This window comes from Typopeltis vanoorti, chromosome 1, assembly GCF_054136105.1.
Source record: "Typopeltis vanoorti isolate ZY-2024b chromosome 1, IOZ_Tvanoo_1.0, whole genome shotgun sequence".
Lineage (NCBI taxonomy): Eukaryota > Metazoa > Arthropoda > Arachnida > Uropygi > Thelyphonidae > Typopeltis > Typopeltis vanoorti.
The window spans coordinates 120,222,650-120,239,467 of record NC_143549.1 but is presented as its reverse complement, the minus strand read 5'-3'; the positions used below and the strand labels follow the sequence as shown (position 1 = coordinate 120,239,467).

The window sequence follows — 16,818 nt, the reverse complement described above, 5'->3', positions numbered from 1 at the left end:
TATTATTATTATTATTATTATTATTATTATTATTATTCAAATTCAAAACTGTTCCTGCTGTCCAAAAAGTCATGGCTACAGTGTTCTGGAATCGCCAAGGCGTTCTGCTGGTGGACTACTTGCCGAAGGGGTTGAACAATCAATGAAGAGCTTTACTGTGCAATGTTGGACAAATTGAAAGCCAACATTCCTCTCAAATGACCAGGACTTCTGATCAGCGGCATGATTTTGGTGCCCGTCAACGCTACTCGACACATTGCGCACACCAATGGTGCTCCAACATTCCCTGTATGGCACAGACTTAGCGCCCTCAGACTTTCATTCGTTCGGCCACCTCCAGAAATACCTTTCTGGAAGACATATCACTACAGATGAGGAAGTTCACAAGGTGGTGTGATGTTGATTACTGGGTGTGGCCACGGACTTCTTTGGTACTGGTATTGATAAAATGATGTATCGTTGGGACAAGTGCAACAATAAGTTTGGAGACTTTGGGGGGAAGTAGTGCATGTTCACTTTGAACTTCTGGATTTTTCTGCCAGTTAAAGTGTTAAAGGATGATAAATAATAAAACTTTTTAGTTTAATGAATAATTTTTTATGTCGTTTTTACAAATTTCCTTTGCCAATTTTAGAATTCGCGAATTTATTATGTCTTCAAAGTTTATTTTTTTTTGTCAAATTCGGGTTCAATGGAAATTAGGGATAAGGCATTTAATTTCTCTTGGATCATTACAACCCTCTTTTGATTTTTTATTAATGCTATCTTAGAAAAAGATCGCTCACCTTCACACACTTCGCACGTCAATGTCAAATATAGTCGAAATGCGATACTCACGTTTGGATAGCATTTCATGGACAAAATTTTCTTAAACGTGTCTGATATTTCCTTCATTTTCTCCCTTTTCCTCAATGTGAAGCGCGACATGTTGATGAAATTGAATTATTTCATTTTCTAAAAGTTCTTCGAGATCGTTTGAATATTTTGCGACAAGTTGTTTAGACAGAAACAACAGGCAGCTAGCCTGTTGTTTCTGTTGTAAATTAAAATCTGAATATTCAAAGAGAAACGAAAAGTTTGAATGAAGTTTTTCGTAGGCAAATAATGAAAACACGAAAAGTCACAATAAAAAGTTATTTTTGAAACAAACACCTCACTCTTACACGATTCAATAACAAACGACGTTAAGCAGCAACCAGCTGGGAAACTTCCTATCTCGGCAATGCAATCAGTTTTCGTGACCTCAAAGCTGTCAACAGCGCCGTGCGCCGAAATTGGTAATACGGTTTAATTTAAAGCGTAGATATCGCGCACTGTTCAAAATACAAAATACGAAGCTTGTCAACTAGTGCCAACATTGGTATTGCGGCATTATTTAAAGCGTAGATAGTGCGAGCTGTTCAAAATACGTATGAAAATAATAATTGTTTTGAAAAAAATTTCGCTTAAAATAATCAAGATTTTTATGATGTTTACTGAAAACATTAATCTATTTTAGGAAAATGTCTTGGCTTGGGCCCCCCAAAGCCTGGGGCCCCTAGGCACGTGACTCATTGCCTTAAATAGGTAATCTGCCACTGATCAGTTTACACCATTATTATTTAACATCACTTTCAATTATTCAAAAAAAAAAAAAATCAGCTAACGCCTTTTATTCTTTTATAGGAATAAAAGGTGTTAGCTGATTTTTTTTTTTAGCTGATTTCCGGGAGTAGGCGAGGCCTTTATACGCTATGTAGCCTTTGGAGACTGAGTGGGCAGTTCAATGTCCACCGGTAGCCAATCAGAGATAGCTGGCCCATGTCTATCACTAGTTATAGCAGCCACCGGTGAAGAGGTTGGCAAACAAGTGCTGCCATCTTTTGGTACCTAACTCTAACAAGATATGTCACTGTCTGAAATAATGTGGGTACTACGGTCGATTTTCTTGAGTTTACGGGATGAAAAACCCGAGTTTCCGGGAGGAAAAACCCGCTTGCCCGTGTCAGAGATCGATTAACTCGGGAACCGGTCGAAGAAAGGTTTAGAAAAAGTTCCTCCAGTCGGCGACTAGACTTGAACTTAAGTCAAACTTCGAGCGACCAAGCGCAGAGCACGCAAACGCCACTTCCACTGAGCTACACAGGTCTTTCTTTTAATTATTTAACATCGTTTCAAATCAGTTCTTTTGAATGATATAATAAAACATTTTATGTCTTATTTATATCATTAAATCTGTGATTTGAAAAAGTAATTCACAATAAAAATTCTATTGTAAATTTATAATTGAAGTAGTGTTAATTACTTCAATGACTGCTGCCTAGGCATGAAGCAAAATTCTAATTTTCGAATGGAAAAATCCTGCCATCTCTTCAAGACGCAGGCTCTCATATATAATGAGGCACTTAATAAAATTTTGAATAACTTCGCTGAAAGATGTTACGGCACTCTTTGAATACTGTGAGATCTATCAGCAATCATTGAAATCTCTACTATTCACAGATAACGAAACATCACCTTTGTAAATAACGTTGTATACAAAATGTCTTCATAGTATTTATATACAAGATGATGTGCATAATATACATACCTGGTGAGCATAATCACGCAACAAGATATGACGATCGCTGTTATCATCGCGCTTAGCAATAGTATGGGAATATTTATGAGAGGCCATCCTGCAAGGAAAATTTCCCCTAAAATTATTCATATACATTAATACACTAAATTCGATATGTTACCTAACTCAGAATGTTTTGGTATTTTGTAAATAGTCCAGTTATTGATGACTCAGTTTATTTATTTGTTATCTTCACTATAAATACCAATTAAATACTTATTTAATTCTGAAATAATCTTATTCGAATTTAATGCAAAAGACTCAAAATAGAGCCATGATGATCGTCAAGCTAGATAATTTTTAATAAAATTTATGATTGCAGAAATTACCATTCCTAAACTTGCTCATATCATATTTTTAGTACTCCAACAATTCATGAAAATCAATTGTTTCAGGTGCATATTTGCTCCAACAAATTAGTCATTTATGAAAACGTAAAGATTGATCCTAACATAAAAACGTTTCGTTGTTATGTTAGGTTTGAAAAAGCATGAAATAAATAATTTTAAAATAAATTTAAATATTTAAATAACAACTAGGATCAGTAGGTACTTGAAACACGAAGCGATGAAGCTACTTGACAAAGTGAGAGTTATGCAAGGATTTTTGTGCTAATTCACTTTTGAGACATCTATACCTTAAGTACTTCTTATGTCCTTTCTTTCCGATAATGTACTGTACTGTACTGTACTGTCTGCCCCAAATGCAGAAATCTACGTTAACGGGGATGCAGCGAGCACTCGGGAAGAGAAAGAGAACTGGTAGTCTTTTATTTACTTCAGGTGAGTAGAAACTTTGTGAAGTGGTCAAGACTGCTCTTGTCATCTCGTATTTTAGAAGTAAACTTAATTTATCTGTTATGACTTTCATATATGGGAGGTATGTGGGGTACACATGAATTGGCTTGGAGAGGTTTGCTAAGCAGCAAACCTCTCCAAGTTGGAGCTAGGTCAGAATTTTTGTTGTTATTGTATCTAATTTTTTCGAAAGAAGGTTTTGCAATTGTCAAGCTGGCACAGGGAACAAATTTTTCTCTTCTATGGAAGATAACTTTGGAAAACTGATTTTCTAAGCAGGGTGGTGATGAAAAGTGATAATCTGCCATATATAGATGTGGGCGTAAAGTGGATCAAAATCAAACCATAATTTAACATTATAACAAATATTATATTACCTTCTAAACAACAGATGATACGAACAGCCTACAGGTCACTGGACAAAGCATATATTTGTTGAGAAGACTTGACTGAAGAACCATCAACCCCCCCCCCCCTTTCCTTTCCGGGTAGATTTTTTTTTTTTTTTTTTGTACAAAATGGTCAGAAGGAGAGAACATAAACAAACACATAGCACATGGACAACCTTAAAGCGGATTAGCCAATGTCATGCCTTGGATAAAGATTACTCATCAGATAAAAGAAAGGCAAGTAATTAGAAAAATCTTCGAATCTCAAGGTATGTTCTAAAACGCTGAAGAATTTCTGAAAAACACTAAAATTCTAAGGGAACTTATGGTGTGATTTTATAGAAATTTCAGCGCACTGCCTTATCTTCCTTTCAGATCAAAAGGAGAAATTTAGGGCATCACCAAAATTAGAAACTTTCGGGTCTCACCATCCGTCATGTAATATTCCTTGTTCCCTATGTCGTTTCACTTCCTGTCTTTCAAGTACTTAGTTCATGCTTGCTTGAGCTAATGAAATGATGCCGTGTAAATATTTAGTATAGTTATTATTATAATTTTATCGTGTCTACTAGCTTCTAAAGCTATTTGCATTTCTGAAAAAGTGTTGTAGATGTTATACTAAGATACTAAGATACTCTCAGCCCATGTTTACAAAATAAATTAAAGGTTTCATATTCTAATTAGAATGACGAGTACTTAGAAGAAAATATACAGCACTTATAATTTAAGTCGTTATTAAGTTTTATAAGTCTGTCTACTATGATGACATACCTGATGTTTCCAAACAGTCTCTTTACTCCTTCATCAACGAAGTTCTCGACTTAGATTTTGGACAGATCTTAGAACTAAACCTCACGCTAATAATATGTGCAAGAAAGAAGAATTCTGCGTATTCCATAGTGAGACAAAAGTTTAGACTAATCAGGTCAGATTGCAAGAATTAAAATGAAACTGCAGAGTACCGTTCGCTTTAAAAGCATTTTTGAATATACGCATTTCCGAATTTCCAAATAATTCGTAATCACCACAGTTATACTGACTGATAACATTTGAGCTGACACACACACACACACACACACACACACACACACACACACACACACACACACACACACACACTTCATATTTATGTCTGTGGAGATTTCAGAAAAATTCAAATCAATTTTCTTACTTAATATTCTTGGAGTTATTTCTTCCTCCTTTGGGCTACCAGTTGTTAACTTGGGACTAGTCGTGCGTTCATTGACACTGGTTCCGGTAACTTTCCTTTCAGCATCTATCGTAGATGTTTCTTGTTCTCGAGAAGTAATAATCCCTTAGGATGTTAATAAAGAACAAAAATATTTAAACAAAACAGCTTCTAGATTGTAGAAAATAATACATTAAACAATTGATATATAAAGTTGTTAAGTTTACCCATATAAGTTTTCAACTTTCCAATATTTTTCATGAAGTCCCAGGACGCGGGATGCATTCTACTACATTATTCAGAGTCTACGCTGTATATTTGTATGGTCTGCACCACACCGCCACCTCTGTACAGTACTTTCGTCTGTTTTGCAATACCCTACTATTTTTAATGAGACCAGTTAAGTCACCTTCATTTGAAAAAGGTCATATAAACATTCCCTACGTCATGAGAATTGAATCTAGGTCTTTCCCATTCGGAGTACGCATGTTCCATTTTTCTTCCAACCTGCTTTTATCGAAATGCCAAGAAAGCTCCAAAAATATCCAAAACGCTGTCACCAACCACTGACTGGATGTTTTTTTTTTTTTATTGGATTATTGTTGCTAAACTCTGAAGGTAAAACACAGAGGTGAATATCGGTGCATATATTAGATATACACCGATCGGTTTCTCTTAATCCATTGAAGACAGGCTAGGCTACACAATCTTAGGCGGTTGTGAAAGTATATTATAATGCAATTGATTTGCCGGTATTCTTATCACATAAAACAGCTATAATTTGAAATAGTTTATTAATTACTCAACTAGTTTAACTAAATTCATATGTTTCATATCATCAGGAGAAATAAGTGAATAAACTAAAAGAAATAAAAAATCAGATTAAAAACAGATGACATTCGCAATGAAATATTTGAGACTAGGAATAGCAATGGAAAGCGCGAATGGGCTATAAAAGTATTTACTGGTTCGTAGTCTTCCGCGAAATTACTGACAACTGCGTCTGTATCGTGTTTAATGAGAGAATACTAGACTTGATGTAATAATAATAATATTATTATAATTATTACGTGACACCTCCAGGGAGTCCAAAGACTCATCGAGGAAGGGCATTTACTCTACAATTCACCAACTACAACGAACAGCAACTACCATCATCATCTACACCAACGTCATCTACCGCCCACCACACCACCACTAGTATTTTCTAGAATCGCTGCTGATGGTCCCAATCACGACCATCCATGCCCACGGCCTTTTGAATGAAGAGCGGATACGCTAACCACTCGGCCAACCAGATCGCCAGTGCATATTATCCCTTATTTCTCGTTGAGGTTGTTTAATCATTTCTGATGAACCCTTGAGAAGAATCTGTAATCTATGTACATAATTTCTTTCAAGAAACTTCTTCCCTGCAATGACTGAACAGCAATTGTTTCATATTTGCATGAGTTGACTGTCGTCACCTCTAAATAAATCCATAAAGCAGAGTAGTAGTTGCATTAAAGATGCACCGATTTATTAACTTGAATCAGTTTAGTAACTTGAATGACCGTATTGAATTGATTGCTATTAGGTATTGCATATAATAGGTACTAGTACAAAAATAATAATTATTATTATATTTTATTTTTTAAGTCAGATTCCCTTTTAAAATAAGACTTTATACACTGCTACTTGGAAAAAAATCAACCAACACCCCAGGGACAAGGAGCATCGTGCCATATAACTAGTCATCTGTTGGTATAAATTGCAGGAATATGATGGTCCCAAGTTAGTGCAACTGCAAATGTGTGTCCGAGTAAAATGGCTGCGAGAAGGGAACTGACAGAGTTTACAAGAGGCATTGTGACAGGATGTCATATTGTTGTCCTATCTGTTCGGCAAATTGTTGACAAATTGAGCCACCTCAGGTCAACAATCAGGGATACCATACTGATATGAAAGCGCAGGGTGTCAACTGCAAATGCTACCCGCAGTGGACGATCCATCACACTCACCGAATGTGACCGTAGGTTGCCACGAAAGATAACACAGGCCTGCAAAATTTGAGTCATGAAATGTTGCCTGGAAACCGCTGATTTCAAATATCGCTTCCGTTTTTCTCTATCAAGTAAGGATTTTTCACAAAATGGATCTCAATATTACAGTAAAATAGTTTAAAAACGCATTATATTATGTAAAATAACAGTATTTAAAATTTTCCGTAAACATTTTTGGAATGAAAGTATTGGAAATATATGAAAGTAATGAAAAAAATTTAATTAAAGTAATTAAAAATTAATCTTTGTGCATACTTTATATTTCATGGTGGTGTCTTTTTCTTTTTCCTTCAAAGCTTCTTTTTGAACTTTTTCTGTGAAATTGTTTCCCAGGTCATCTCTATGCAACATCCAGCAATAGTCCGCCATCATGTTGACATTTCACCTGTCCTGATACCTTTTTTCCCGTCTTCTTGATGTCTTGGTGAAGTCGCTCTCCTTGCTCTTCGCTGACAGTTCCCAGATTATCAGGAAAGTAATCTAAATGAGAGTTGAGAAAGTGCACTTTTAAGTTCACGGAGCATCCCAAATCCTTGAATTTCTGTAGCACTTCCACAATCATTTTATAGCTGGAGTCCTTGTTATTTCTCAAAATGGAGTCACCACCTCTTTCAAAGCTTTCCACGCTTCTTTTTCAACATTACCATTTTTTCTTCAAACAGTTTATCCTTCATAAGTTTCCTGATGTCCGGACCGATAAAAATACCTTCTTTCAATTTTGCTGTATATAATCCCGGAAATTTTGCACAGATGTATTTAAAACACTCCTTCTTTCGACAAAGCCTTGACAAATTGCTTCATCAATCCCAGCTTTATATGAAGCGGGGATAAAAGGATTTTTTCCCTAGCAACCAAAGTTTCGTGTAACACATTTTTACTTCCAGGTTCCGATGCGATTCTTTCTGGCCATTCCTTCTTGATCTAATGTTGCTCTCGATCTCGGCTGTCCCACTCGCACAAAAAGCATGGGTATTTGGCATATCCTCTTTGTTGTCCCAAAATCATAGATATGACTTTAAGATCACTGCAAACTGTCCATCCATGATCAATGTAATTATGTTTGCTGAGAATGAAGGCTACATTTTCGTATCGTACTTTCAGATGCACGGAATGTGCTACTGGTATTGAAGCATAATTATGGAGAAGCACAGCGTTGAGGCTTCTTTTGAGGAATCCATAAACAACCTCCAATCGATGACTTCATATTTTACTTTGAATTTGCTTATCAGTCCGGGAATATCACTACAGACAACTAACTAAATCACCTTCCTCTGAAAGTAAGGAAGAAAATCTCTTTCTCTATATCTAAACCATAAAAAACGAAGTGCCAGGGGCTAACAAATACTTTTCGTTTAGTCTCGAGCCCATTAATTCTGCAAATTCCTTAGGAAAGCCCAAATCTCTGATCAAGTCGTTTAAATCAGTCTGTGAAAAAAGTTCAGGCGGGCCACTATTCGTCATCACTGAAATCTTCAACTTCTTCGTTTGAATCGCTGCTGAGTGGTTCTTCTCAAATTTGTGGAGGTGTTGGCATGGTTATTTCAGGACCATGTTCCATTGGAAAAACTGGTTCTCATTAATACGAAAATTACCCTGGAATTCTCAGATTCAGTTTTATTTATTTTTATTTTAAATAGATGGTTACATGGCTGGTCTACTCCGATCATACGGAATTCGACCGTCTGCCTGGCCTCACGAATCATGCGCTGTATAACCTTTATACTTCCATATGTGAGCATTTCTTGACGAATATCTGGCGTTCTGATTTTTTCTGTTCTTTGAAACAACTTCATCTCATGCCTCTCTTGATGAATTAGTGTTTCCTTCGGCGATTGTCACTCTGTATCTAGGATTTATGTCTTACTTTCGAGCTTTTCTATGTTTCTTAAACGATACTTGCAAATGTGATTCTACAGCTCGCCTCTGAAAGCTTCTGGACTTTGATTCTTTTTAAAACTTTCTTAAGCAAATTTTTGTATAATATTAATTTTTATCCTACTCAAAACGAAATGCCACTTGCTGTTTCAAAAATATGCATGCCCTTGTGTACCAACCAGCGTGTGGATATTCCTGCCAACAATATCATAATAAGCGAATCTTTTAAAAATTTCTTGTATCGCTCTATATGCTGGAATATGCTTTTAACGACGCCAAATTCCTGTGCTGAGATCTAAAAATCCAGGAGATGCTTGCCATTAATATTAGCTTTGCCCTTTTCTCCAAATTTTACGAACACATTTTATAAGTTTAGCATCCATTTTTACTCTGTTGTTTAAATATTCTCCAACAGAAAGAACCGCAGCGGGACCATAAGCACAAATAGCTCCTGTGATCTAATTCCACATTTTCTTATTCCCTGCCATTCAAGAAGATTATCCCCGTGTTGAATATTACAGCTGCTCCTTCCTTTTTTTGTTTCATTATTATTTCCTGAATATAACATTGTGTTTTTTTTTTATTTAGAAGAATCTCACTTATTTTACTTTCTTTGTTCCAGAGGCACCTATAATGTCCACCTGTACTTCTCAAAGTCTTCTGAAAGTTTCGCCGTTTCTTTACCATAGATATTTCTTGCATTAACTGTCTGTCTTGTACTGATTTTAAGGTAGAATTTATTCCAGTAGTTAACGTTTTACTGTTTACCGGTTCTTGATGAAACGTCATTCTGTCTTTAACCGGGTGACACTCCAGCTGGCATGAAAGTATATATGAGATTGTAATATCACGATGAAATATATGCTACATATAGCAATGCATCAGTACCCAAATCATCTTGGAAACAACTTAAGATCCGAGGCATTATTTTACATAATGCCTCGGATCTTCGAAAGATTATGCTCTGCTCTAATATGAGTAAGTGGAAAGGATTTAAATAATTTTTAAGAAGCTCATGTTATATGTCATGTCATGCTAAGTGGAGGATTCATATTTTTCATAGTTTTCAATAAAAGATAATTTGATGATTTTTGAGTAACAATAACGAACAAATATTGATTAGTGTACCTTTCGACGTAATTAAAACCATGAATGACTTCTATAGTGAAATAACAAATTATCGACTTGTAAATAATTAAAACAAAAAAAAATCTCAAACATATATAAATCCATTTAATGAATTCACTTCATGTTATTATTATTATTATTTATTGCATCTCCATGGAGTTCAAGACTCATTGCTGGAGACCCATATCAACCATCATAAACACAAATCCTATCGTACCTCTTCTTGAATCCATTTCCTGTCAGGGAACTAACAACCAATTCAGGCAATCTATTCCACTCACCCACCACTCTCCACACAAAAAATCTGGTCCGCACACACACCCCTACTAACTACACTCCCACACAACTTATATGGATGGCCCAGTTCTCTATTTGTCATATATTGAAATTTTTCACTTGCATCAACTTTATAAAACTCCTTTAATATCTTAAAAGTTTATACCATGTTCCGTCTTTTTCACGTATCAACTAAACGTTTTTTTTTGTGAATTACAAAGTTTGGTTTATCAACTAAACTTTGTAGGGAGTATTCCACAGACCTGTCACCATCTTGGTCACTCGTCTCTGAATTTTTTCGAACATCTTCTGGTCCCCCCAAGAAACACAGGTGGCCAAACCTTTGTGCAGTAGTCAAGATGTGGCCTTATGAAGAGGGATAATAACTTCCTTATCTTTATTTGTTAGTGCGTTTTTCGACATTCAAGTAATTCGTTGAGCTATTATACCGCCTTTTGCAATGCCCTCTGAATTCGATCATACACTCATTGAAGGAAAATATATTTTAGGATCCTTAGAAATGAGCCTTCAAAGCTTGGTAGTTCTTAGACACCACACGGACTTTCAAGTCCGGCTAATTCATATGAGTTAGAGTTACCATATCATATGAATTAGCCGGACTTGAATCCCATAGAACAGCTCTAGGATTACGCCAATTAAGCGCTCCTCAACCCAGAACACTCGTAAATCTAAGCAAAGCAATCCTGACAGGCGGTAGTATAGAGCATCTCTTGCAGCACTCGAAGGTTTTACAGAGTCTATGCCGCGCCATAGTGGCAGTTCTTGTAGAAAGAGGAGCGGGGACTTTGGAACTATTATAATGGTGATCATAATATTTTGATTGGATAGTAAACATAAGTTCTAATGGCAAGTCATTGTTACTGATGATTAAACAAAGAAAATGAAGATCGGCCGATTTTTCCACAATACTAAGGGGAGGACATTAATTCCTTGTGGAATTGTTTTAGCCTGACATTTATTTCCCAAATTTCTAAGTGGCTTGTTTTTAAACACACAAATGTCATATTATTAAAAAACATTTTCAGATCGTCTCATGTTCCTCATACATAATCAGACTCAACTGCCCATATTTTGTTATGCTATTTCTACCCCTGAAAACCTTTAGTACACTAATATGGGAGTGCTAGAGCATACCTAACCAAAATCTGGAACATTTTCACTGCTTTTGTTCTACCATAAGGCGGGCTGTGATAAAAAAATGTGGTAATGAAATTCATCTTGCAACAAATACCCATGCCAGGGATGAATTCGAACCTACAGCCTGTTGATAGGAGACTTGATAAACCTGAGAAATAAATGTGTTTTTTTGGAGATGTACTTGTTTTCCTTTTAAAACGAACCGTGGTCTAAGAGGAATTCACTAAGCTAGTTCTGTCTGGCTCTCTCTATAGCTTCTATAAAATCCCCCCCCCCCATCAAGAAAGGATTTACTTGCAATCGAATGCATCGTTGCTAGCGATGGTGTGATTCTAGCTGTAAAGATATTGCTCAAATGTTAAAATATTTCTGAATAATGAGTTACAATAACGAATTCAAATAATTAATAATTACGGTAGTTAATAATAGTTGAGAATATCTCGAATTTGCAACGCTTTCAAATAAGATGTTGCAGATCAAATATTTGTACACTCTATGATTCATTACTCTTTTTAATACATCATCTGTTCAGCATAAATTCCTGAACTGGGTTTGAAATAAATCTGTATCGTGACAATTTTATTCAAAAAATGCTTCACAATGTGATTTCTAAATCATAATGTAAATTTTAACTTAACATTTCTTCAAATGATAAGGAATTATTTTACCACATGGTTTCTCCAGTTATATTACACTTTACTCACATACAACTGTAATATAAGTAAAGTAACGCATATGTTCACTTACCTTATAATTGTAATGTAAGTGAACATATATCTCTAACATGTTACTAATCGTCATATTAAGTGAAATTACAAAATCAGTAAGTACACACTATGTGAAATATTACCTGAGTATTGGGATCTGCAGTACGAAACAAGAATCAAGGAAAAACAGAAAAACTCTAAATATTTTGCCTGCGAGTTCATTTCTGTATAAATGATAAGAATTACTGATGAATATTACTTTGTTTGTCTTTTCATAAGGTCTGAAGATTTTAGAAAGTGTTTGCGCGGAATAACAAATCAGGTGAAACCTGTTTTTAGTATCACTCCGACGTCATTGAAGTTCTTCATTCCCATTACTGATAATTTCAGTAAAATAAGAAAAACTAACTGCTGTTATTCATTCTGATTAGGCTTGCTAACGAAAGAATTTATCTTGGAAACAGGTGTATAAAGATAAGAAAAACAAGATATCTGTGGGAAGTAGTTTCAAGCTGCATCTGCGGAACAGAATTTTATTCTTGTAGATAGACTTATACGTTGGTGATACATAACTGTTAATTTTAAGGAAAGACAAGGTATACTATTATATTAATTAAATAACTTTAATTAGTACTTCCAATATTTCGGTAATGTTACATTACCATCTTCAGGGAACATAAAAATTAATGAAATGTGCACGCAGGCACTAACACTGAACAAATATGGCTGAAGACAACAACTGAAGTCAGTTCTAGAGTCCTAAAGGGCCTCTAGTGGGCCAAATTGGATATTAATCTTGGCTGTTGGGTTGATGTTCTAAGAATGCCAGCCTCCCATATTTTGGGCAGTCTCATGCATCCAAATTTAGTGAGGTTTGGGGTGTTTCTTAAAGCTGAGGCTGATTCTAAGAATAATCTCTCATATTTAAACTTGCTGCGGTGTAGTAAGGAAGCTTTTTTCCAGCGAATTTTATGGCGGGTGTCCAAAAAGCATGGTCAGCAAGTCTTGATGGCTGTAATGGTGGAAACGGATATAATCATTATGTTCAGATATCCTGATATTAGCTGTCCTGCCCGTTTGGCCGTAGTAAGACAGTTCACAATTCCAAGGGACCTGGTAAACTACAGGTAGGCTAGATGAAGTGGCTGGTCCTTGGGAGAGCGGATACGAGATGCCAATTTTTTATACGGTTTGTAACAAGTTGTCAAGTCATATTTTTTAGGATTTTAGTTAACTTTTCAGAAGTATCCCGAATATAAGGAATAGTGGTAGATTTAGAGTAGTCCCTGTTGTTGAGGGAGGAGGGTTGAGGTTAACTGGTTTTAATATTTTTTGGATTTTATGGGGATTATATCCATTGTCTACAAAGGTGTTACGAATATGATTAAGTTCAGTATTAAGAGAAAGCCCATTACCCTGGTTCCTAAAGAATAATCTATATTTCTTTTAAAATTTCTTTCGAAATTGTGGAACAAATGTTCAGTTTGTAATCAATCGAAATTTATCATCCTTGCACTTATTTCACCCAGTGTTAATCATTTCTCGAAATTTTGGTTTCTAGAAATACTTTGAAAATTACTTCTGAAGAAAAACACGGAATACCTCTAATCCTGCTATTTGCAATATAATCCCGGATAGCAAAATTCACCTCCCACATTAAGTAACTTTCCAAACAGAAGAGGAGAGCAGTAATTGGATATAATGTTTTTTGTTTTTTTTGACATTAAACTTTTCGGAACGAGTCAGACACTAAACCTTAGAGTAGATTACATCAATATTTGTTTCCTGCGTGAAGTTTTAAATCATAATTACTGTGATGGAGCACTTTTTGCTGAATTTCTTTCTCGTATGTCAGGATTTATAACATCTGCTACTAGGAGTAATGGAATATAAGCTCGTATTAAGTTTTGACGCTTGTCTCGATTGTTTTAATGGGCTGATCAATTGTTTCCTACATAAGACATTAAATGTGCCTGTATTATTCCAAAGTTTAAAGTATATGTACCCTGAAAGTTTTAATCCTAGCTTGGAATTGATAATCAAAATACTTCTAAGAAAAAATGTATTACACTTTTAAACTATAATAACCTATAATTTTAAACTATAATATCTACGCCCATGTCACATTTTCTCGAGGATTGAAGGTAGGAAGATTGTTTGTAACTAAAAGAATGTAAACCGGGTTGAACATTGATTTCTTTCAAAAGACGCCTATAATCTATAACCAACGTTCCTTACCGTATGGATGCGCTGAAGCAGGGCCCCTAGGAATTTTGCCGCCCCTTCTCCCTTATTTTTCATATAGTTTATGCAAATTTGCTTCCCCAAAAACTTGTCGCCCTGTGCAAATGCACGTCCTGCACCGTCGGTAGAGCCGTCCCTGCGCTGAAGCATATCTGAGAACGGATAACCTCATATTACCAGGAGGAGAATAATTTTACTCGGATTTAACATTACAACACTCGTTATTTGGGAATTTTTAAGAGCGACATCCTCAAACAATAAATTTGATTAGGTAGTTCTTAGTAATGATGGTTGCATAGCATGAAATATTCTGGAAAATATATTTTAACACACCCACATGTGAAGATATATAAAGAATGCCCAACAATGTATATTAATAAATTACCAACAACTAAAGAAATATTAATATACAAAGAAAGATAAGCTATACATTATTACTTAGGGATTGGTATTCCAAATATGAATAGCAATTATATTTACGAAATTAACTGTGCCTTAAAGTTTGATGTGCCTTCAGTTTCTTATTACTCATATTAAATGTTAGGGTTATGGTCAATGCATTCTTATAATCTATATAACGTTCTGCATTTTTTCTAGTAGTGATGCGTATGGTGTTATTTAGAGAAGCCAAATTATATAAACTGTATATCAGAATGCTGTTTCGTTCCGGTTCAGAAGCCGAGCGGATTCTGTTCAAAATCCACGAATATGATCTTGCCAATTCGGGATAATAGAGATATCTAGATGACGAAACAACAGACACGGTTTGAAGTGCTGCAGCCTCTGTCGAAAGCATGGGGAAATATGCTGCAAGAAAAAAACATTCTGGATTTGCTGAAATATTTCGTCATATAACCTTGAACGGATAGTTACATCATTTTGCAAGGAGAGTTCGGTAAGAGAATACAATCTGCTCTCTTCAGTCGATTAACCCACGCTCGAGTACAAGAATTTCTATCCTTCTAAATGTTTTGTGTAAAACATTTAGAAGGAGAGAAATTCATTCATCCTTCGAAACAATTAATCCAGAATTACACGATTCGATAAGAACAATAGAATTCAGGAAAATAATTCTGTTCGATAGCTCCCATCACTTAAAACCATCATGACTTAAAAATTTTCAAACTTCTCATTCTCTCTTTGAAAAGCAGTGTCGTCTTCCTTACAGCAAAACGACTGTTCGATGGGACGTTGAAACATCTACATTTCAGTAACGGACCGACGCAACAGCCAACAACAAATAACTAAAAATATATTGGTATGGCTGTGACGAATCCCGTATTTAGCTGAGTACGATTTCTTTTTAGGAAATGTGCAGTAGGATTTGAGAAGAATTGGAGTGAGATTTCTTTGGCTTCGAATGGAACAATTCAATGTTTTGCCACAAATATTGAACACCAAAGGTTATAATCATTCTATACCACACTTTACTTTTACACTTTGAGAATCCAAAATAAATCCACATTGTCTCCTTCATCTCTCATTGCATATTATTGTAAAGCTGTTGAAGAAATTAATAAGCATGTGGATATCGATTCCTACAAAATTGAGTACCCTTCGTTCATCAATAATCTCAAAAATATTGTATATATACATGTCAGTCGAATTAATGTTTATTCCTAGATCAATGAACTTGCATCGCATAAACGAACACAAACTTATAGCTAGCATCTACGAAGAAAAAAACTGAAATTCTAATTGACCGCTTTCGTAGGTTCGAAGAATTTATATGCTAAAGAATAGCTGCTTTCATTAAACAATAGCACAGTAGCTGTAAATGAAAATATATTCGTTGCGATAACTGTTTGTACAGTTCAATTCGCTTGTTAACCTCTTTCGAAGAGAGATATTTATTTCTCTGTATATATTCTCTCATGTTACGAAAAACGTAAATCACAACGATTACGTTTCAAAGAAAATTTTCAAATTTGAAAAGGTAATTAAAATTATTAAACGAAATAACGTATTCATTCGCCACTTTTCCTAAGGTGTTCAATAATTTAGTTAGTCATGGAATATACCAAAGATGAACATATATTTCTGATTTATATATCCAAAATAATTTAAAGATTCTCCTATTTCCAGAATATCTTCAGTTATTCGAATATTTATGGAATCTACCAAGATTGAACATATTTGTCTTATTTATGAATCTAATAGACCGTACTTTAATATTGAGTTTATTTAATCTATATGTTACACAAACTTTTCATTGTTACATTTTACATTTTTTTTCCAATTTCACCCCCAAATGTTCTATTGTGTGAATCATAGAAGGGTCACCTGGAAACTGATGCGAATAGACAATGGACACTTTAGGAACTCATCATGTGATATAAACGAGCATTATGCTACGACAATATTTTTGAAGAAATTTTTTTTCTTTTTTACTCTAATCAACCATTTATTCAATA

The 16,818-nt window shown here is 35.1% G+C and overlaps 1 protein-coding gene across 1 annotated transcript; it reads right to left on the bottom strand.

Annotated features, from left to right (window-relative positions):
- Window positions 1-2,475: 2,475 nt before the first annotated feature.
- LOC150110361 (uncharacterized) lies at window positions 2,476-12,426 on the bottom strand. Its single transcript, XM_090396598.1, has 3 exons — window positions 12,304-12,426; window positions 4,957-5,100; window positions 2,476-2,657 (listed from the first exon to the last, which is right to left on the bottom strand). Exons 1-3 carry the CDS (start codon window positions 12,380-12,382, stop codon window positions 2,476-2,478), a joined length of 405 nt encoding a protein of 134 aa, XP_090252724.1. The 5' UTR covers window positions 12,383-12,426.
- Between the last annotated feature and the right edge of the window lie 4,392 nt (window positions 12,427-16,818).

Excerpts from the sequence above, each read along its gene's own strand:
- LOC150110361 (XM_090396598.1), bottom strand. The coding sequence starts at position 12,382 with ATGAACTCGCAGGCAAAATATTTAGAGTTTTTCTGTTTTTCCTTGATT. Across the intron at positions 5,101-12,303 it reads CTGCAGATCCCAATACTCAG|GGATTATTACTTCTCGAGAA; the intron begins GTAATATTTCAC and ends TAACATCCTAAG. Across the intron at positions 2,658-4,956 it reads AATAACTCCAAGAATATTAA|GATGGCCTCTCATAAATATT; the intron begins GTAAGAAAATTG and ends TTTTCCTTGCAG.